This window comes from Argiope bruennichi, chromosome 11 (assembly GCF_947563725.1).
Source record: "Argiope bruennichi chromosome 11, qqArgBrue1.1, whole genome shotgun sequence".
Classification (NCBI taxonomy): Eukaryota; Metazoa; Arthropoda; class Arachnida; order Araneae; family Araneidae; genus Argiope; species Argiope bruennichi.
The window spans coordinates 90,036,020-90,060,788 of record NC_079161.1 but is presented as its reverse complement, the minus strand read 5'-3'; the positions used below and the strand labels follow the sequence as shown (position 1 = coordinate 90,060,788).

Below are 24,769 nucleotides of genomic sequence, written 5' to 3'. Positions count from 1 at the left end.
CTGCTTTGCAATGACGTGTGTATGTGTGTGTACGCTTCACTCCATTATTTTAGACGTAAAATTTAGACGGTATATTTATTATTTATGTTAGAGTTATATTATTATTATATGTTATATTATTTATCGATAATCATCCGCAATACGGATAAAATGTATTTTTTGAGAGATTTATGATAAATTAATTTATAAAATAACCTTTAAATTTTTTATTTTTCATCTATTATATACTTTAACTGACTTGTTATTTCAGGAAATACTTAGATATCAAGAAATAACTGAATTATACACTTCACGGTAGCATATATATATATATATATATATATATATATATATATATATATATATATATATATATATATATATATATATATATATATATATATATATATATATATATATTCTATTTTTCTATAAAAACGAACTGAGTAATGAGTTTTAAATTTCTTTATTTTAGACTATTAAACCTACCCGAGAAAATGGACTCAGTTGAATGTATATTCTCCATTAAATAACATAAAAAATAACCGAAAATAATAATAACAAAAAACAGACGCAATATTAGCTAGAATCAACACCAAAAAAAAAAGCGGAATTACAGTCATATGTAAAAATAATAATAATAAATAAAATAATAATAATAATAAAAATTAATCATCTAATCAAGACTTTCTCCTCCGAATTCTCCAAATTGTTTTTCGATTCCTTATCACATGATCCTTGAGAAGAAAATGTAATCTGTATAATCTTCTAAATTCTCTAATGGGTGTTTGGAAAAAATTACATAAATAATTAAGTGTTGCCATATGCTTTGCCTTTCACAAGATATCTAATTTTTCTAGCAAAATGATAAGCCTTTAGATGAAAGATCAACATCTGGATGAGAAATTTTTCAAGAGTTTCAGCCTTTTTTGAAACTTTATCTTTCGATTATAAGCGAGAAATAAATACGGAATACATTCATATGTTATGATACCGAATTTTTCTTAGAGTTTAGGTCATTCCAGAAAAAAACATGTAAGTTGATGGCTTTCATGTGTTTATATATTCATACATTAGGATTTATAAGGCGAATTTGTTTTGTCAAATGCTTATAAATAAAAAGGTGTAATTTTTAAATATAAGTTTATATTTAGAGCTGGTGATAACCAGATTTTAGCATCCAAATCAATTGTCTAAGATAAATCGACATTTTTAGACGTATCACAAATTCATTATTTTTATTGTATTTTTAAATGTAAATTACCTTTTAACATCCGGAATAAAAGTTAATCAGATATTTAACTTATTTAATTTATGTTTAGTTTAATAAAGATATTTTATTCTTTTTCTTCCAAAAAATAGTAATAAAACAGGTCGTTTATTTCTTCAATAGAAAGAAAAATGCCGTGCTTAAAATTGCATTTCATTTATAAAATTCAGAGCTTTACAATATTTTTTAACATTCGAATACTAACATACTTTTACAGAATGAAAGGATTTTTAAAACAGTTTCGTGAATTAAATTTTAATTTCTCTAATTCTTTTCAAACGAAAAAATTTCAGTAGTATCTTTTAAACTTTTAATACGGTACTTGCTAATACATCCAGAATCTAAAATCTAAAGCCTAATGTCAAAAAAAAATGCTGAAAGTTATGACTTTTCACAATTCTTTCGAATTTTTAAAAATTTAGATGTTAGACGAATTTTTATTCAATCCGCAAATTAGCCGATTATAATTTAAAATATTCTAATATACTTAACAGTATAGACAGAAAAATGGTAATCAAATAACATGCAAACTATTAATGACAAATATGTCAGCATATAAATTGATTTAAAAAAGAACGTTATAATATAAAAAGAAATTGTGACATGGTCTTTAATTTCTTAAGCAGTCGTGGGATATGCATAAAATTGTCAATAAAGAAAAAAAATATAGGAAATACACTCCGCTTTGACGAAAGTATAAACTCTTTGAAATAATAATTAAAAAAATACTGTTTTTGTGTTAGATTATTTTGAACACCAACTAGTACGTAATAAAATTTGAATTACAGAATGAGAAATTGGATCATATAAAATATGATGTAATAATTATATATTGAACATAAAAAAAGAGCTCTATCACAAGTACGGAATAGTGATTAGATGAGACATATATATTTCCAAAATTACAATCCTTTTCTTTTTTCTAAATTAATGTGACATCAGAAGATCACAAATTAAAAAAAATTGCATTCTATAAATGTAAATGAATAAAGAAAGTTAAAAAAAAAAACTTCTAAGAATAATAAGAAATTAAAGAAAATCATATATTCAGATAATATTGAATCTCAGTTTTACACTTTTTTTTTCAGTTAACATGCTTTCTTAATTTTTTTTTTAATTGGCATTTTTTCCAATTCTTTTGTTAAGATTTGTATATTCTTTCCAATACAAAATCTACTGTAAGACAGCATATTCCATTACTACTATTTCCTATTCATATAACAAATATTATTGGAAAAAGGAATTAGCAGTCCCTTAATTTTACAATACGGAACCCCTACCTTGAGTAGATTTTAGTTTGAACATTTTACTTCAATTTTTATTTCTTTTAGCTTTTCAATATGCTCGTCAGCTTCTTACGATAATTTATGGATTTTAAAACATTGCTACGAAATAATTAATATGGTTGGCATTGAAAAATATTTTTAAATTACTAAAAGTAAGTTATTTTACTGATATATTTCTACATTTTTTTAAGTAATATATACATACGTTGGATATATTTGTTACTCTGAATATGATTTATAGAATATTTTTGATAATAACTGGAATAGTGATAAAGTTCTATTATTGTTGAATTAAAGCTAGCACAATTTATCAAATTTTGACACAAGTTGAATTTATTCTAAGCTTTAAATGGCTTATGCGAACATCGTATTATACGTTCTATTTTTTTTTGTTTCTGCCTACAGTTATACAATCTTTTAAAGTCCCAAATTTTATATATTTTTTAAAACAGCTGCTAAGTAATAAACAGTGGAGCTCACAGAGCTTTTTGCTCATTAACAAAATAAAGAAGTATATGAAATCAACATTAAAAGTGATAATTTAAAAATATTTTAGAAAATTTGTTCTATTTCCCAGTTTATAATTGTTTTGTAGAAAAATATCCTTCCTTCCTTTCTTTTTATATATACTTTGTATTTCTAACATAAATCTTAAATTAAGTAACTGATTTTTTAGATTCTGATAAGATTTTTTTAATGAACTACATAAACCTTTTTTACTGCCGTAAGATATCAAAAAATAGAGAAAAATCTGTTGCCGAAAAAATATAATCTAAATTAGCTGACTTTTGGAACATAATTTATAAACTATTGCTAAAACTATTTTAATGCATCTTGAGAGTTAAAATGCCTTTTCAAAAACTTTAGAACTTGGGGAAAATTAACTCGAATCGAATCGGAAAATCACTTAAAAAATACAATTCTTTTACTACACTTATATAGCAATCGATAGGCATGCTGTAATTTTTTATGTAATGGACTCGGAAGTTATTTTAAAAAGCATACTTTTAAATGCAAGCATTTTAATTATAAATATTACAAAATGATTCTGTGAAAACTTCTTGCAAACATCGTACTGAAAATGAAAGACACAAAGAAGAAAATAGAACATCTGTGGTGTGAAGTAAAGAATGAATAAATCCTACTAACCCAAACATTCTTATTTTTTTATTAATAATCTTTTTATTATCTTACTAAAATATACTTTCCTAGGTGTCAAAAAAACCAGTCAGCAATAATAAAAAAATAAGAATAAAAAAATCTAATTTCAGGTCAAATGGTATTGTTAATAATTCCTACTTAAATCCTGAGAGTCAAGTTTAAGTAAAAGCAATTAGAATAAAGTTCCGATTAAGGAAAAATCATGAATCATCGAGGGACACGATGTATTGCCACGATATCAATAAATTGATTTTTTTAAACCGATAAAAATATTTATTTTCTTGAAGCACTGATTTATTTCGATAAATTGAAAATCGGTACAACCATTTTCACATTTAATGGAAGATATGCAATTAATCCTGTTTCTACATATCTTCTCCTTTATTTATAAATGATTCTATAAAACGAAAATTAATTGAAGCAAAAGTATGAATTCTCAGCCTCATAAATTGGTACAATTCGTGATTTTTCTTTTCTTGTTAATAGAAGCCAGAACATATATCCTGTCCCTTACACCCTATTTACACTACTGAATTAAGTTGACAATGCGTTTGTTTTTGCATGCCATATGTATTTGGGATGCGAGATAGGCCTATTATGCTTTAATTTAAATACGCGAACTTCACAAGTTCAAATTAAATGCTGGTTGATTTCAATGTGATCATAAATTATGGATATCAAATGCGGTATTTGTTTCGATATAACTAAAGAAATTTAATAAGCGGTTTCATGAATTTAAGGCATATTATAAGTCAAAAGCAAAAAGAAAAAATAAAGGAAGGAAAATACGATTGCTGACATATTGGAAATGCGTACTGTTCGTTTCAGTATCCCAAGACTACCTCTTTTTAACGATTCTACCTCGCTAAGGGGTGAGATGCGAGCGCATTTCCGAAAGCGTCCGACCTTAATTACTGCACCATTAGATATTTAATAATTCCTTTTTATCTCCACATGTTTGTTAATTTCATGCCGTGTTTTACCATACTATTTTTTTCGAATTCAAAAGTGCGTATTGATTGTTTATATGGCCAGTTCAACTGGCAAAAAGGCTTTTAAGAGTGGCCCCAAAAATATTTTATGTAATATCATTAAATGTGTTTCTGAGAATATCTATTACTGTCAATCTTAAAATGTTATGAAAAAATTCAGTGACAAAAAAAGTGTTTTAACATAAAAAGTTATTAATTTGTAAAAACGCACAAATTGCCAGATTTTAAGAATATAAATCTTCCATTTATTCATCATAATTTAATATTTAAGCTCCTTACAGTAAATAAAAATTGCTCTAAAATATTTTATTGTAAATTAATACTTTTTCCGACAACATTACGAATTAACCGCAGTTTTTACGTCTCCCAATTCCACGATTAAACCGAATTCACCTTATTGTTAAATGTAAAAATTTCCTCCTTTCATATCTCCTCTCACCCTCTATTTTGTCTAAATAAACACATCCTGACACATGCGTAAAAGCGCGGAAGGATTTCGAATCCAAAAACGGGCAATAAATAAAATGTTGCTGAAATTTTTATCAATAATCCTCTGAAAAAAGAAAAATGAATTTTCATTCATTTTCATTTACTGATTATATTTTTTGATCTCTATATAAATGTGGAAAGCATTTGTTATTTTCGAATTCCTATTTTAAGTGGAAATTGAAAATAATCTGTTCTTACGAACCAAACTGAATTCAAAATAGTTTATTGAGTACGGAAAAGATTATGTAAGAAAACAATTTCTTGTTAATTATCACAAATAAATGGGTTTTTTTTCTACTTAAAAATTATTTCTTCAACAGGTGGAATGCAAAAATTTCTTTCACTCTGCTTCTCTGTGCTGCTTTAACAGCCACAAAATCTGAAGCAGATTCATTGGCTTGCGAAGAAAAGGAAAAGAAGCTTGCAGTGTTAGATCTTGCTAAGGAATCTATAATAAAAGCAAAAGACCTTCATCCAACTTGTGGTGAGTATTAATATTTCTCCTGATATAAGTTTGCAATAAAAAATCAACTTTATAAAAGCGCATGCGAGAAAGGTTGCTTTATTTTCACAGCTCATAGATTGTACTATTATTCTAAGCTCTTTTCACTTATGTGCAGTATGTGCCAAAATATACAATACTGAAATGAAAAGATGAACAAAATTACATTATTCTCATCTGTGAGTTTATTTTTCCTCAAAAGAAATTAACATACATACATACATACACACTATTAGCGTGTTACTTTACCACGGTATGCATAATGTTTGTTTGTTTGTTTCTTATGGCACTTGCCACTGACAAGCCCGCTGTTACGAAGACAGCGATTTAAGCCTGAGGGGGACGTCTCTTATTTTTTATAGCAGCGCCAACTAGGGCCAAGAGTACGACTTTGCTACTCACGCATCACTCATTCGCTTGCACAACCCCTTTTTACAGGAGAGCACATTCACACATCTCACAGATAGAACAACAGAAGAACAACCATGCCCAAACCGGGAGTGGAACCCGGGACGCCCAGATCACTGGGAAGACGCGCTACCCCTATGCCAGGACGCCGGCATGCATAATGTAAATGTTCAAATTGTACACTGTCTCATTGTAGACAGGTGTGTAGTGTGCACCGCCTCGCTGTTCATATCGTTCGAGCAGAATTTCAAACATATCCTGAAACAAAGGTTGCTGCAGTTTAGTTTAGTTATATTAACGTCCCGTTTTAAAGCAACACTAGGGCTGGATTGGACCTCGTAATTTTGAACCGCGGCAGATGATGAGGACGACACCTGAATTGGCATCCCCCTCTCCACACAACGCTAAAGCAGCGGGCAAGGCTGCTGCAGACTCCTGCAAAAAGATGATTTTCTCATGTAATGCAGGCATAATTCTTGGTGGATCTTCACAGTTGAATACACTCTCATTTAACATTCCTCTTCCGTTGACAAAGTACACAAACAGAACGGCGACATTTTGTAACAATAGAAAGCATTACTGTATTACGTGGTGCCGTCTTATTAAATTTCTCTTGGAATTGTTCTGCCACCTTTTTTCAAACTCGCTCCACCTTCACAACCGCTTTCATATGAGCGGACATAATGTTAAAGTATAAATACTTTTTCCTCCGTCGAGAGACGCATTTCCAACAACAACTGCACAACACAACTTCCTTTTCACTACTGCGAACACGTGTAGCTGGAGCTATGCCTCGTCAACAAACGCAACAAGTGTTCGAGATGCGGGAGTTCCAGTACTGTATATTTTGGCGCATACTGTATTTTGGTCATAATACGGTCACCTCCCAACAAATGCCAGCAACTAGAGTTTGTTGGAAGATAACGAGCGGTAATAATAAACTTATCAGGCCAAAGAAAGCCTTGCATGGCAATGACGTACAATAGTTACGAAATATTGAAATTTGGCGTGAATTGAGCATTTTTAACGAATCTATTGTATGATCCTTGGCAAGATTTTTGGCGATTAGTCCCTGGCATGCGGTTAAGAGCAACCAAAAATCGATGTATGCTTTAGACACGTTTTCCTCGACCAAAACACAGATAAAAATTTGACCAACCCTGCACTTGTAGCCACAAAATCCAATACCAAATTCGACATATTTAAGTCATTGCGTTTTTGAGTTACCGTGTTTATAAGTTTCTGAGATATAGCACTATAGATGTTAAATCTACGTGCCAAATTTTACCTATCTAGCTCTCTTGTGTTATAGTGTTAGCTTATATTCGTATCAGCCGGAAAGACAGATTTCCTCTGAACAAATTTTACCCAAAATTTGATCGAAATTTGCAAATTTTGTGTAAGACCATATACCAAATTACATCCGTCTAGCTCAAAGTGTTTTTGAGTTATTTTTGTCACAGACAGAGAAGCAGATGGATATTTTCCTTAAAAGTATTTTTCGAGTGCAGGGAGTTCTAAAACGGGAAAAAATCGTCAAAATCTCAATTTTGAATATTTCGACGATATCTGCACTTTCTCTTTACTACATGTACGAGAAAATGAAAATTTCATCTTGACAACTGCTCACTCATTAAGGTTAATTTAATTAAATCTATCTACTGTATATATTGCGCATGCAAATTAAGAAACAGTATAACATAGAGAATCAAAGCGGAACTGAAAAATCCTACTTGAATTGAATTAAAATCAAAAGAAAATAATTATTTTTCATTTTTATTTTAACACTGGCAAAAGTATGGGATTTAATGCTTTAAAGGGTGAGTTTGAATGTCATCATATCATTAAAAACAGTGCATTAGATTGTGTTTCAAATTAAATTTTAAAAATTTATTGAAAACGAAGAAAAAAATTGTACGAAAATGATTAATAGGTAGCTTTTTCTTAAGTTTTAAGATAGCGCAAAACCCATTTTTGTGTGATAATAGCTTTGGAAAATATAAATATCAATTTTCAAAGTCAATCCATAACCATGACTATCTGGCGCCGATAAACATGTTCACTTCCACGATTTATGCTTTATGTTCGAATTGACGATCTAATTAGATGACCTTTTCCCTGCGAAGGAATTATCTAATTAAAGAGATATTCTATATAATTAGATAGCGGATATGAATCACAGGTGAATCACGCGGAAGAAGAGTTAAGTGACGATGTTAAGAAGCCTTTCAAATCTCCCGGAATTGCAGATTTGGGTTCAAGTAGATAACAGTTTTAGAGTTTCTGTAATGCTGTAACGTGTATTCAATTTAGATTGACATTTTTGCATTACATATTCAAGTTGTCAATACTAATCTTTTGATTTCTCTCTCTCTCTTTTGTATATTGCAGTTAACGATGACCCAGATATTTCTTCAAACTCAAGCAAATGTGGTGTCAAGGAAAAAGTTTCAGCGTACTTGGATATTGCGATGAATTTGATAGATGAGGCTAGAACGAATTATTCAGTTTGTGGTATGTAATTTCTTTTATTTATAATTTTTTTTCATATAATAATATTTAGAAGATTGTCTCCAAATTGCGTGTTACATTACATCGTTTGTTGCGCGATAAAGAAAATGTATGGAAAGAAACGTTAGGTTAGCGAATATCAGAGAAAGAATGTCCACATTTTCTTCAAAGGAGGGCCTTCTGCTGAGCGAAGTAACCGTCTCTCTAAATCACATTGCAATTGAATTACAGTGACAGAATGAATCTCGCCTGTCTGCTGACAGAGAAAAACATTTAAATTTGAGACAAAGGAAAAGAAGTGAAAGAACAAACGTTCCTGATATTTGGCCCGAAAAGAAGTACTCTGCTCTAAATTTCGATCCATGTGTGGATTACAGAAATGAGGTTTCGGTTTCAATAGGAACAATGTCTATAGTCTATCCATATTGTTCAGCTTTAGGAACAGCTTTGATATACAGTCATTTTAGCCAAAAAATAATTTATCGTCATATTTTAGCGAAATGACCGAATTTGGCGAGAACGGCAGCAATAGGATAACGGTAGCAAAAGCGCCACCGAAAAATTGCCAACTTCGCAAGGCGCAAAATGACTGTATATCAAAGTTTAGCCCAGCATAAAAATCGAAAGATGAATAAAAAAGCACGTGTTGTTTACAAGGGAAAATTGAAACCATTTTAACAGTCTAAATATGGAACGGCATTGATATACCGTCATTTTCACCCAAAAAATAGTTTATCACCAAATTTTAGCGAAATGTCTGAATGTGGCGCGAACGGCAATAATAGCGTTTTCAATCTTAAGGTTCCGAGGAAAGCTACAGCAAATTAACGGAAACATAGAAAAAAAGTCAATAAATGCAGTAAAATGAAATGTATGCAAAAAAACTTAATCGAAAATAATGAAAGTAAGTAGAAGAATTATGTGCAACAGGAAAATATAAAGGGAAATGAACAGGAAAGATCGAAATACAGTAGCATACAGTAACATAAAAAAAATGGCGGCCATGTAACCCAAAACAAAGCGCCACCGAAAAATTGCCAACCTCACAAGGTACCAAATGATTTTATATCAAAGCGTAGCCCTAAATATTTCTGAATATGTGCTATAAAAATTGTTTTGTAGTTATTTTTGATGATTTCTAAATATCTTTTTGATTTCGCATGATATTCCCATGTCATATCGGGTGGAGGCTAGATTTGTCTAAAGCTAATTTTTCGTCTTAGATGGTATGCCACGGGCAACGCTGTGTGGGTTCTTCTAATCTGTTCTAATTCTGTTAAAAATTATGCTTAACATATATTGCCTGTCAGTAACCCATTCATTTCAGTTGAGCGGAAGATAAAAGGCCGCTGGGCCTAGGTGCTTCAAAAGACCCCCCCCCTCATCCCAAACCATTGTCATTTATTCGGAAACAACAATTATACAATTTTATCTGACAATAGCGGAAATTCAACAAAATTGCCACTAGGAGAAAGCTTTCGCTGCAGCCATAATCATAATGGTAGGAGAAAGCATTCTGTGTTATGCTAAAAAAAAAATCTTTGTTTATCGTCAATCAAAGATATTTTTTCGTACGTCTTTTGACAAAGAACTTCAGCATCGTCATAACATCGAAAGGTAAAAGAAGCAGTTTCCGGCCATGAGAAACTTATTATGTAAGAAAATCAGCCCAGGAACCGACACCGCCTAAACCGAAGTGGTTGGGAAAATCTGTGTAACGTTCCCACAAAGTCCTACAAAATTAAGTTGTCTTGTGAATTCAAAATTAAATGGTGTCTCAAACAACGATTTTGCGTGCTTTAACAGATGTGTACGACTCGTTTATAAGAGATATTGCAGGAATTGGAATACTGCGTGGATATTTGGTGTGCCACAGAAGGGGCGGACATAGACAGATACAGAAACTTGGATCATTGTAATTTCATAGTAAATTTAATTTATCAAAATAAATTATATTACAGCGTTTATAGGTATTCTTTATAATTGTCCCATCCAATATGAATCCACTTGTATTTTTACTTTCTTGCATATGACGTTTACACCAAGTAGCTTTCAACAATGATTTGATTGACAATCTAACTTCGATTGATGTGACGTGCGATAATTTTAACCTTTCTTTTAAATATTTCTCATGTGAATCTCTCAAATAATCTCTTAAGTTTTAACATATAATCATACATGAGTTACTCTCGACTGCAGAAGTTTACGGGGAGCTCGAATTACAATTATCGCGTTTGCATAACTGGGTCCTAAAGGCCATCTCTGGCCACGACACCGGGCTTTCCGAAGAAGGTAAGTTCCATCATGAGAGTAGAGGTAACTAGACGCCTTAATATATTCACCTAGGAAGCGATAACCATCCGTCAAATTGGATTGGATTGGTTTAGTTATATTACCGTCTGTTCGGTGTTGTGAAATGATTGTATGGTGGCGCCCCCAAGGTGAAGCGAAAATAATTCTGTAACGCGAGAGTGGCTGTAGAGAGTGAGAGAGAGTGTGTGGAAAGCACGCGAATAAAATGGAGTTGTTCTAAAGTCTCTGCCATCTGATTTGTGTTGTGAGTTACATAAAATGTGTGCGTAGAACTGGCGAAATAACATGGTCCGTCGACCCGGAGGTGGCTGGGACCGAAGAACAAAAATTTTGAAAATAGTGCATCGAAAATTAATTGAAAACGAAAGCGATAGTCTTGTGTTCAGAGTTCAAGTTTGGGTTTCACGGAGATTCAGTTGTTATTGTTACTTGGTGAGAGGTTAGTTATTCAAATTTTATGATATTGATATTGTTATATCTAGTGTTTTAAGACGTAATTAATTTGTGTTTTATTAATTTCATTTGTGATTGAGTTAATTTTTGTGAAAATGAGTATTACTAAGTTTAAAAAAGTGGAGTTAAAGGCTATTGCCGAGGAGTTAAAATTACCTATACCTGATAATGCTAAAGTTCTAGATTTAAGAAAGTTAATACAGGAGAGTGAGATTTATAAAACAGATAAAGAATCGTATCAAACTATTGTTGACTGTGTACTTGAGGAAATAAAAGAGAGAAAAGATAAACTTGAGCGGGAAAAATTAGAAAACAAAAATCGACTTGAGCGGGAAAAATTAGAAAACGAAAATCGACTAGAATTTGAGAGAATTAAACTGTCCCAATTAGAAAGGGAATTAGAAATTGCAAAATTGCGTGAACAATCTCGAGAGAGTGAGCCATCACAAAATGACATTAAAACAATCGGAACAGAGTGTAATGTAGAGAGTTTGATTAACAGTATTAAAACTCTAACTATTCCGATTCCTCAGAGAGCCGAGTCATTTAATTTATTTTTTCAGTCGATTGAGAAGGCATTTAAAACCAAAGATGTTCCCGAGAAATTAAAACCCGAAATTCTTTTAAATATCCTTGGAGAGAAAGCGTGTAATTTAATGGTTTATCTTCAAGAAGAAGATTTGAGTAATTATGATAAACTTAAAGCCATAGTGTTAAAGGAGTTTCAACCAACACCCCAAGAATGTCTAAATCACTTTAAAAAGGCGCAAAGGTTACCCAATGAAAGTTATGTGCAGTTCGCATCTAGATTGAGTGCAACCTTTGAATACTATTGTCAGTTACGGGAGGTAAAAGACTTAAAATCAATTTGTGAATTAATAGTGTCAGATAAAATAATCGAGACGTTGGATAGAGAATTAACTACTCATATTGGCGTAAAACAAGGAGAGACGTGGTTTAAACCACATGAGTTAGGCCGAGAATGCGATATTTTCATATCGTCGAAGGGAAAAATTAGAGAACAAAGTTTAATACCTAATTATAAATCTAAATATGAACCGCGGCGTTATGATGTCAGTAATCAAAATAATAGTCGTGGGTCAAAAAATACTTCAAGTGTTTATCTGTCTTCCGTTAAAAATGCGAAATGCATTGTAAATAGTTGTAAAACAAAGGAATCCCACCCACTGTATTTGTGTCCTGTGTTCAAATCTCTTAGCGTTGACGAAAGAATAGATATCGTGAAAACTAATTGCTTATGTTATAAATGTTTTTCCTCAAATTGTTTCGTTAAGAAGCCGTGTAGAGCTAAAAATTGTTTTTGTGGGAAACCGCACAATAGATTAATTCACTATCCCAAAAGAGATAACTCTTCCGCTCAGACACAAACCGCAACAGGAGCCAATGATTCGACGCCGTTGAATCCAAATGCACATGCTTACGTCAGTCAGGGAGGGTCAGAAAATATTGCCTTCCCCCAAAGTGAGAGCGAGAGAAATGCATCAGTAGTGGCTACGAGTGTTTTGCAAAACAAAACAAAAACAGTTTTATTGAGTACCGTGCGATGCTTAATACGAGACAGATACGGCGCGAGACATGAAGTGAGGTGCCTTCTAGACGGAGGAAGCGAATCAAATTTTATAACGAAGGATTGTGCTGATAGATTGCAGTTGAGGAATGAGAAAATTAATTTACTTGTATCTTGTTTAAATGATTCATCAATGACGGTTAATGGGTGTGTTATGGCAACCATAAATAATCTTGATATGAGTTTTAAAAAAGAGCTTAATTTGCTAGTTGTCAAAAAAATAACCGATTTAATTCCTTCAAGAATGATTAATGTTTCAATTGATTTACCTAACGATATTGAGCTGGCAGACTACAAATTTAATATTCCTGGAAAAATTGATGTTTTATTAGGCGCGGAAATATTTTATGAATTGCTTAGGCCAGGTCAAATTTATACAGGAGATTCTCGACTACTTTTGCAAAATACAGTGTTCGGATATGTCGCTAGCGGAAGTGTAGATGAGGAGGTGAATAACAAAATGCACTGTGGTTTAATTCGAGATAGTGATTTAAATACAACATTAAAGACCTTTTGGGAGTTAGAATCAATAGGTGTTAAGGACGAGGGTATTACTAGTGAGGAGGACGTGAATTTAGAATTGTTTAAGGAAAATATATGTTTTAAAAATGGTAGGTATGAGGTGGGACTCCCGTGGAAAAGAGATAGTAATGAGTTGAGCGATAATTTTGATTTAGCAAAAAGACGACTCAGCAGTCTTATGAGAAAAATGCAAAATGATAAGGTGTTGTATTCTGAGTATTGTAAAGTTTTAAAGGGTTACCTAGATGAGGGGATAATTGAGAGGGTAACAAATCCGTTTGCTTCAACAAATAACCCAGTGTTTTATCTTCCTCACCAAGTGATAATAAAAAATGAATCTCTAACAACAAAATTACGTATAGTTTTTGATGCTAGTGCACATGAAATAGGACAATTATCGCTGAACGATTGTTTACATCAAGGAGTTAATTTAAATCCAAACATTTTTGATTTGTTGATATCCTTTCGCTTGAACAAAATAGCCATTTTAGCTGATATGGAAAAAGCCTTTCTCCAGATTTCTTTGACTCCAAAAGATAAAGACGCAGTTAGGTTTCTTGTGGCTAACAGTGAAAACGATGTTCAAGTGTATAGATTCAATCGAGTTCTTTTTGGTGTGAACTCGTCTCCATTTCTATTGGCCGCAACTATAAAATCCCATATTGAGAAATATAAGGAACAATATCCCGCTACTGTGCGGACACTCGATAGTTGTTTTTACGTGGACGATCTCGTCGCTGGTGAAGACGACGTATCATCAGCATTTGACTTGTCAAACACAGCAGCGAAAATCATGGATGATGCAGGGATGAATTTGCGGAAGTGGATTTCAAATGACTGTGATTTAATGAAACAATGGCAGACAGAACATTTCGACCATTTAAATATTAACGATTTCGTGAACCAACCACATCGTGTTTTGGGACTTTCGTGGAGTCCTCAAAATGACTATGTTAGTCTTAATTTAAAAGGTCTATTGGACTTCCTTCTGAAAAGGAAAAATACTAAACGATTCTTGTTGATGGCCGCAGGCAGAATATTTGATCCAATGGGATTTGTATCCCCCTTCACTATAAGATTTAAAATTTTATTTCAAGAAATCTGGCAAAGTAAAACAGACTGGGACGAAGAGTTACTGCCAGATGTTAATGAGAAGTTTGAACAGTGGTGTTCAGAAGCGTCTTTCTTAGGTAAACTTCAGATTCCTAGATATGTCCTTGAGTGTGATAGTGAGAATCCCCCAGAGTGTGAAATACACACATTTTCCGATTCTAGCATTAAAGCGTATGGAGCTGTGTCATATTTAAGACTGAAAACTCCTAACAAAATTTGTGTGTATCTTTTAGCTTCAAAATGCCGTGTGGCTCCTCTAAAGCCATTATCCCTTCCACGTTTGGAATTAATGGGTGCGTTACTTGCTGCGAGATTGGCAAAAGAAGTATCAAGAGTCCTCAGTGAGAAAATATCAACAACCAACCACTTTTGGACAGATTCCACTATAGCCTTGAGTTGGATTCAAGGTTCCAGCAGCAGATGGAAAGTCTTTGTCGCCAACCGTGTGAAGGAAATACAATCCTTGACAAACAAAGATATGTGGCACCATTGTCCTGGAAAGGACAATCCATCTGATCTTCTTACGAGAGGCATCAGCGCCGACTCACTGTTGAACTGTGAGAAGTGGTGGAATGGACCGAGTTTCCTACATGAAGAAAACATTGTCCCTAAAAATGATGACGTGATACTTAGTGATGACAGTGTGTGTCAGGAAGAACTAAAATCGTCTGAGAGAAAAACTTTGGCTGTGACTTTGGACAATAGTTTTTTGAACAAAATTCTTTCTGTATCTAATAATTTCCAAAAAATTTTATGTGTTCTTAGTTATATTTACAGGTTCATCGATAATTGTAAGCAACCATTTAACAAACAAACTGGACCATTGAAGATATCCGAAGTCCAACGAGCGGAAACTACGCTTGTGAAGTTGGTGCAACAGGTAGAATTTGAATCAGAATTAAAGGACTTGTCCACTAAGGGTATGGTTAGCCCTCAAAGTGAGATAAAAAATCTCTCTTCATTTCTAGACTCTGAAAAGGTACTAAGAGTAGGAGGTAGACTTTCACATAGTAATTTAAATTATGACAAAAAACACCAAATAATTCTTCCTAAGAATCACAAGTTAACTAATTTGATTCTTGAATTGACTCACAAGAGACAATTGCATGTAGGTCCACAAACTTTATTGTCTATTGTTAGACAGAGATTCTGGCCCTTAAATGGTCGTAATATGTGCAGGAAATTAGTTAATAACTGTACAATTTGTTTTAAAGCAAAACCCGTTACTTGTTCACAAATTATGGGTCAATTGCCAACCGAGAGAATTTCTCAAAATTTTCCTTTTAACAAAGTGGGAGTAGATTTCTGTGGGCATTTCTGGATTAAATATCCTAATCAGAGAAAAGGTGTTTTCAATAAAGTTTACGTGTGTGTTTTCGTGTGCATGGTCACAAAAGCATGTCACCTTGAAATAGTTTCAGATCTAACTAGCGAAGCCTTCATTGCGGCTTTAAAACGATTTTTTAGTAGAAGAGAAAAATCTGAACATATATTTTCAGACAATGCTTCCAACTTTGTAGGCACACAATTAGAGTTAAAGAGACTGAGAAAAATTCTGAGTAATAGTAACAATAATATGAGTAAATTTTTGTGTGATGAACGTGTTGAGTGGAGTTTCATTCCACCAAGAGCACCAAATCATGGAGGCCTCTGGGAGGCTGGAGTCAAGGCCGTCAAATATCATATAAAGCGAATTATGGGTAATTTAAAATTCACTTATGAAGAATTTTTAACGATTCTTAACCAGATTGAGGGAATTCTCAACTCACGTCCCCTCTACCCTTTATCATGTGACCCTAACGATTTTGATGTTTTGACTCCTGGTCATTTCCTTGTTGGTCGTCCGATTTCAGCAATTGTTGAACCGAGTTTAACTGAACTGCCTGATAACAGGTTAAAGGTATGGCAAAAACTAACAAAAATTGTACAACAGATTTGGAAACGTTGGTCAAATAACTACCTAAGTACACTTCAAAATCGAAATAAATGGCTTTTTGAGAAAAATAATGTAAAAATAAATGATATGGTAATTTTGAAAGAAGAAAATTTGTCTGTGTGTAACTGGCCTCTTGGTCGAATTCTTGAAGTGTATTATGGTAAAGATAATAAAATCAGAGTAGTGTTAGTGAAAACTAAAAATGGAGTTTTTAAACGTCCTATTACTAAAATTTGTATTTTACCCATCCCAAATGAGTAATTTGTGCGAAAATTTCTCTTTATGTTATGATCACTGGTTGTTTTTGAGTATTATACTTGTTACCTTTGTGTGAATTCAACTGTGTATATTTGATAAATTGAGTATTTCTTGTTTTTGCAATGTTGTATACTGTTTATTGTATTAAGTGGTATGTGTTCATTTGTATTGTTGTTGTTTACTTTTAAGTTTTTGAATGTATCATTCAACCCGGGGGTGGATGTTCGGTGTTGTGAAATGATTGTATGGTGGCGCCCCCAAGGTGAAGCGAAAATAATTCTGTAACGCGAGAGTGGCTGTAGAGAGTGAGAGAGAGTGTGTGGAAAGCACGCGAATAAAATGGAGTTGTTCTAAAGTCTCTGCCATCTGATTTGTGTTGTGAGTTACATTAAATGTGTGCGTAGAACTGGCGAAATAACACCGTCCTAGTTTAAAGCAACACTAAGGTTATTTTGAAACGGACCTCGTAACGGACCTTTGAACCACGGTCAGATGACGAGAACGACACCTGTGCTGGCACCCTCTCTCCAAACTTCCGCACCACACTAGTGGGCCCCGATGGATGTAATGTGCACCAGGCCTGATGGCGAGAATCGGGGCTCGAGTTTGGAACCCTGTAGCTCCGAGGCTGAGACTTTGCCGAAAGACCATTGCGGCTCCATAGCAAGTTGAAAGTTTCTCATCTCTATATCTGAGATATGAAACATATCAAAGAAAATTTTTCTTCAAGGTTCAGTGATAAATAATAAAATAATTACATTTTAATTAATTAAGAATGTAGAAATAATTTTATTCCGATCAACGCTGGGAATATCAGGTAGAATGAAAATATACCCAAAAAATAAAATAATATAATTCTTCACAATTCCTGCTCATCCCCCGGAAAGCTTCAGTGTAAACCCATTGACTAATGCAGCCAAATTATCTGCTTTCGAATACCAAAATTATTCGATTGATTGTTGGGTTAAGTGTTAAGTCCAATTTAAGACTAATGCTTTTTTTTTTTGGTATATATTAGTTTTTGGGTCAATTTAAAACAAATGAAGTCTTGGCAATTTTTTTGATTTAAATCTAAAAGCCGTTTGTAATCATATTTTACCCACCCCACGAGGGGCAGCTCAGGTATAGGAATGAGAAGCTTTCAACATGGTAGTTGGTCTTCGTCAACCACATGACCACCCGTCTACCCGAAAGGGTGTAAGTCCTTGAAGATTGCCGGGGAGGAAACCATTATTTATTTATTAAAAGGCTTAGAGTCACCGCTAGACGCTATGGGTGGTAAATAAGCTATACGTTATATAAGGGTAACATGGTGGTTGGTTCTCGCTGCCTTGGTGGAGATAAAAATGGTATGGGGTTGCGTACCCTCTACTGATGATTTGACGTATCTCCTGTAAGATGTATACCGTGTCTGGTGATGGCCCTTAAGATTCAATCGTAGTTCCCGACTATGTTGTCACGTCGTTCGCTCATTCAGATTTTATCCGTACGTCTCAAGGCGGCTCGGCGTATTTCATCGTGATATAGTAACAAACGAATTCTGCGAGTTTTTGAAAGTTTGCTTGTCATGCTTGGCGAAAAACCGAGCTTTAATCTTAAGTCTTACCAACAATTTAATTTATTTTTTGCTTATAAAATCATACGTAAATAGTTGTTGTTTCTTATGGCACTTGCCATGGACAAGCCCGCTGTTCGAAGACAGCCGATTTGAGCCTGAGGGGGAGCGCCTCTTGTTTCTATAGTAGCGCCATCTAGGGCCAAGAGAACGACTTAGCTACACACACGTCACAACCCTTTTTACGGGGCGGACTTCATTCACACATATCATTCACTCACAGATCGTAATTTAGACCTGAATCAGAGAACGATCACCCCTGATCCAGTACCCCCAGTGGTATTACTCTCGACATGGAGGACTTTGTGACCACGACAGATTTAACGCGCGTCAGCCACCAAGCACGCGGGGAATCTTCGGCCGGCGGGGTTCGAACTCGCAAGCTAAGGGACGCGAATCCGACGCTCTACCAACCAGGCTATAACATTCCGGATTAAAAATTCCAATTTCCAGTAATTTTTGATGATTTAAGGAAATCGTGTTGCACTAATAATTTAAAACTAACTTTTGTCTTTCAGATGATACCAGGAATATTACAGAAGTCGTCATTATCAGGAATCAAACAGAAACCATACTTCTTCACAAAAAGCCCATTGACTGCTCGCAAATCCTGGAAAATGGAGACACTGAGAGTGGAATATACACGATTTGGCCCAATCATCGTATCTTAGGAGGCAGGCCATTACGAGTTTATTGCGATATGGAAACTAATGATGGTGGATGGACGGTAATATAGAAATGTCTTGTTACTGAATTATAAAGTGGAAAATTTTTTGCCTATTCTCGGTTTTCGGATAATTTGATACTTAATTTTTTGCATCCCTCTAGATTTTTTTGGTATTATTGAAATTCAAACTTCCATTCTGCTTCAAAAGAGGCATGCAAGGTTATTCTTAATAGATATCATGCTTTTTTTTATGTATATGGTTGTTATAATTAATCATCTGATCAAATGATTCTGGAAGCGGTTCTGCGACTCCAAAATGAAACTAAATCTCTTTAATATTTAATACAAAATGATAATCTCTAGGGAAAACGAGAGAAAATTAGAGAAATCCAACACTTTCTTGCACACTCACACTGGTCATACCAGAGAATACCATGATGATGATGTCGTGTCCGCGTTACCACGGAAAGGAGGTGCAGTAGCTTCTGAGGGTAAAGACCCCTGAGCACCCGAGGGCAGAAGTATGACTTCTGACTCATATGAAGATGAAATACACACAATCGCTTGCACAACCCCTTTTTACAGGGGGGCACATTCACACACCTCATAGATAGAACACAGAAGAACAACCATGCCCGAACCAGGATTCGAACCCAGAACACCCAGATCACAGGGAAGACGCGCTACCCCTATGGCAAGACGCCGGCAGAGAATACCACACCATGCAAAATAAACTTCTTATTCTAGAATACGCTTTGCATGAAATTGGCGTACAATAGATACGAAATAAATTTTGACGTGAATTTAGCCTTTTTGCTGAATCTATCGAGTGATCCTTGGCGAGTTATTTGGCGATTAATCCCAAATACTGTTAAGCATGCGGTTGATAGTATCCGAAAATCGAATTTGTGCATCAGATGGGTTTTTTTTAACCGATTGAAACAAATATTTGACAGAAAGCTGCACGTGTATTGACAAAATACCATACCTATTTCGATATCTTTAAGTCACTACGTTTTTGTATTATCGCGTCTGTATGTTTCTGAAAGTACCGACAGACAGACAGTCAACCCGTAATTGGATCTGGCTTGAAATTTAACAGGTGTCTACACTATAGATCTTAAATCGGTCTACAGAATCTTATCTACCGAGCTGTCTTCGTTTTGTAGTTATCGTTTTAGCTTATATTCGAACAACCGGACAGACGAAATACCACTGTACAGATTTTGTTCACAATGTGATAGAAATCATCAAAATTGATCTAAAGACCATACACCAAATTTCATCCTTCTAGCCTAAAGCGTTTTTGAATTATCTTTTTCATAGACAGATGACTGGCAGACATTTTACAAAATTGTCTTTTTTCAACTCAGGAAGCTAGCTCTATAACTTTGAAATCCGTGAAAATCTCGAATTCGAATTTCTTTTGACGATTATTATACCTTTTTTATACTACATGTACAAAAAAAATTACAAAAAAAGGTAATACTCTCATTATTTATTGGCACCTTTCCAGTATGTAAGGGGATTTTATTTCATTACTGTTAAAATTATATTTCGAACATTTGGAATGCAATTGTAATGATGAACAAAGCAATCAGCATTAGGTATTGTAATGTCTTGATCTAGACTGATCAAATAACGAAGCAGAATTTCCAGACAATTCTTTATTTTACTGCCCTATATATACAAAAGAACAACTTGTTCTAATCTTGGTTAAATAAATATTATTTACACCTGTAGTAGGAGATACAACAGTCGAAGTCGAAGGGTTTCTTGAAACTCGTGGGCGTAGTCCAATAGTCTCCTCCAATTCGTTTCTTCTCTTCCTCTAAAGAAAAAAAATGTCCGCACTTTATTTCGGCGACAATCTCCGCCTCTTAATTTACATTGGTCATTTGAGCTCTCTTTCGGCCAATCGGGGTTCAGCAATATGCTCTCTCAGCGGCGCCAGTGGGTCGTGGGAAGGTCCTTTCACAAAGAGAAACATCTAGCATCCAGATGTTTAGACATCCCTTTCTCTTTGAAGGTACTATCAATACTTCTTGGACGAGGAATTCCACATGTGGTCTTTCACTGTAGTCTCTAATGAACAGATACGAGACCACCTAGGTGAAAAGATCCACCATTTGGCTATCTCGAGGAGTTTAGTAAGTAACAGCTGGCTGTAAATGTCTTATCGGTATTGGGAAACGGGGAATGTTACAGTATGCTTAGTAAATCCTCCATTATTTTTATTCATGCTTTCCATTTTGAAAACTTTGTATTCTACTGCCTATTTAAAAGAGTCATGTGGAATTGAATAAGTGCGAAGTTTAATAGCAACCTTCAGATCAGAGATAGTCTCACATCTATATTTTGCGAATGTATGGGATCATCTGTGTTTGTGAAACTATGCGAACATCTACGTTTGTAATCTTTAAGAAAAAGCATTCACTCTCTGACATTTATGGTGTAATGTAGTTTATAAAGACTAGAGTTAGACGAATGTCATGATTAGATTTCCTGCAAAAAAAAAAAAAAAAAAAGTCCTGTAAGAAATGACATTTTAAGCAAGTGTGACCACACAGTTTAAACTTAAGACAATAATTTGAAAGAAAAATCTTATACATTCAGTACTTAATTTTGGTTGTATTTTGAATTCAACTAAAAAAAATTGAAATTAACTATTCAATTTTGCTTCAGTAATAAAAAAAATCTGTAAAAATCGCTACAAATATCGCCACAATGTCACTTATTAATGAAAATATTAACTAAATTTTATTTTTAATTTCGCATATTCTGAACATTCTTAATACTAGCTGAAAAGCGATATCTGCAGAAACATATTTTAATCTGGAAGTCGTCTTTTAATTAATATGGAATTCTAGTCAGCAAAATTATGTTCCTTCAAAATTCATTTTGGCATATGGTGACACCAACTTTGCTTTTGTAAATTATAATTGTTTTATACTTTACTAGCAGCCTTTGGCGACCAGTTTGTTCTTCTAGGTTATTATTAATTTATTAGGCTGTTAAATTATTAATATGGGATGCATTTTTTTAAAAAAATATTTCGCCTAGTTATATAACACGACTAAAACATATAAATTCAATTAAACAGATTATTGCAATTTACAAACTGTATATATTAATAAATAAAAGCGCAAATTCTACAACGGACTGTATGGCTGGTAAAAGCACGTGCTTGAATGCTTTGATGGAGACTTTCAATTCCGTAAAAACATTGTTTTTGATATTGTATCAAATTGAATCAAAAATATTATGAAAGTATTATTAAATAATATTATGAAAAAACGTACTAAAATGAACTTTATATAATTAAAAAGATAATTTTTTTTTAGTCTTAAGATAAATCAAAAAGATAAAAACATTTTAAGATAATTGTTTTCGAAGATTTGAACATCAATTTCCGAAGGCAAGTAATAGTGATTACGGTTCGACATAAGAATAATATACGGATGCCAAAACCGAACAATGTTTGAGCGATTTCCGTATTAATTGAATCTATCTTGTTTATTGGATATTTCAGGTGATCCAAAGAAGAGGAGATTTTTCACCCAAGATTGACTTTTACCGAAACTGGCACGATTACAAACATGGGTTTGGAAACATAACGCAGGAATTTTGGATAGGTGAGTATTTATTTCAATTTCCCAAATGAAAGTGCAATCGTCTTTTGCTACAAAAAGTACATTCAAAATAAAGTTAATCATTTTTTACTTTCTCGTATGCATAGTACAGAGAAAGTATCGCAATCGTCAACAAATTCAAACTCGAAGTTTTGACGAAACCCAGAGTTAGATCTCCCTGAGTTTCGAAAAAACACATTGTTGGAAAATGTCCGCCTGTCTATAAAAAAGATAACTTAAAAACGCTTTAATCTAGACGGATGAATTTTGGTACACGGCCTTTTTAACATATTCGTAGATTTCCATCAAATTTTGTACAAACTCCACTTAGAGGAAGTCTGCCTGTCCGTTTGTTCGAATATAATTTAACACGATAACTACAAAACGAAGAGAGCTAGATAGATAACATTCAATGTACAGAATCAGCATCTATAATCTATACACCTATCAAATTGTGGCCGCCTGTCTGTCTGTACTTTTAGAAAAATACGATAATTCAAAGACGAAATGATTTAAAAATATCAAATTTGGTACGTGATTTTGAGGCTTTAAATGTACTTTTATGTCAAATTTTTCTTTCAATCGGTTGAGAAAAACGCATCTAAAACACAGTTTTGATTTTCAGCTACTATTAATTGTATGCCAGGAATTAATCTCCAAATAACTCGCCGAGGATGACACTATACATTGAGTAAAAATGCTAAATTCAGATCAAAGGTTAATATTTCGTAACTATTGTACGCCAATTACATGCGGGGAGTTTCCTGGTTTAGTTTAGTTTAGTTATATTAACGTCCCGTTGTAAAGCAACACTAGGGCTATTTTGGGATGGACCTCGTAATTTTGAACCGCGGTCAAATGACGAGGACGACACCTGAGCTGGCACCCCCCTCTCCAAACCACAGCAGCTGGAGGACGTTTGGCATGACGATTTCACGTGCCACAGACCCCCTTATAAGACGGCTCTTCAGTGGAATCGGGTCTCGAACCTGAAACGCTACGGCTCACAAGCCGAGACCTTACCACCAGGCCACCGCGGCCTGAGGAGTTTCCTGGAGTAACATCTTTATTAGAGAGCAAGCCAGAAAATTTGAGAGAGACCCCTCTCGCTGGGCTTTTTTAAATGCAAACAAATCTCTCATTTCCTTTTCTCATTCGAGTGATATTTCTTAAAAAATAATGGTAAATATTTTGTCACCATACTTTGGAAGTTATATCACACTACATAACAATAAGCGGTAAACAAGCAGGAGATATCTCTCCAAAACGTTCTCATATACGTTCTAATAAAAGCATTATCCCAGAAACGTTTTGTATGCCATTGGCGTAAAATATCAACCTTCGGCGTGAATTTAGTATTTTTACCGAATCTATCGTGCCATCCTTGGCGAGTTTTTTTGCCGATTAATCCCTGGCATGTGGTTAATAACATCTGAAAATCTAATTTTTGCTTTAAATGCGTTTTTATGAACCGATTGAAACAAAAATTTACACAGAGTTACACTTGTAGCCACAAAATCACATTCAAAATATCATATATATTTAAGTGATTGCACTTTTACATTATCGCGTCTACACGTTTCTGAAGGTATACACCGACAGGCGGTCCACACATTAATGGATTTGGATCAAAATATGACTCCCAGGGGGGGGGGGCACCTCGAAATGAGGATGAGAGGCTTCCGGTATAATAGTTGAATTTCATCACCCTGGAGTAGGGATTGCAATACCGGTATTCCGGGATACCGAATACCGGTATTTTGAGCCATTTTACAATTTTGTAATACCGGTATTCACAAGTTTAAATACCGGTTTTTCGGTATTTACTAGAAATTTTTTAAATTGTCTCCACTATATGTTCAGGGATCGCGAACATAGCAAAATAGTATAGGTTTTTGTTTTTATGCCTTCCTAACGGGCGAAGTTAATTAGCTAATGAATGGCTTAATGAATTGCTTAAATCTAAATTAGAGAAACATTTATTATCCCTGAATTTGGTTTGGTTTGGTTATATTAACGTCCCGTTTGAAGCAACACAAGGGCTATTTTGGATTATCCCTGAAAGAAGATATTG

The 24,769-nt window shown here is 33.9% G+C and overlaps 1 protein-coding gene across 2 annotated transcripts in view; it reads left to right on the top strand.

Moving 5' to 3' along the window:
* The first annotated feature begins 910 nt into the window (after nt 1-910).
* The window catches only part of LOC129957054 (techylectin-like protein), a 35,114-nt gene continuing 11,255 nt past the window's right edge, over nt 911-24,769 (top strand). For both annotated transcript variants that reach the window (XM_056069182.1, XM_056069183.1), the window contains exons 1-5: nt 911-1,014; nt 5,498-5,661; nt 8,479-8,601; nt 18,915-19,123; nt 22,596-22,698. In XM_056069182.1, the coding sequence (XP_055925157.1) occupies nt 1,013-1,014; nt 5,498-5,661; nt 8,479-8,601; nt 18,915-19,123; nt 22,596-22,698 (601 nt within the window). In that variant the 5' untranslated portion in view covers nt 911-1,012. The remainder of the gene's footprint in view (nt 1,015-5,497; nt 5,662-8,478; nt 8,602-18,914; nt 19,124-22,595; nt 22,699-24,769) is intronic.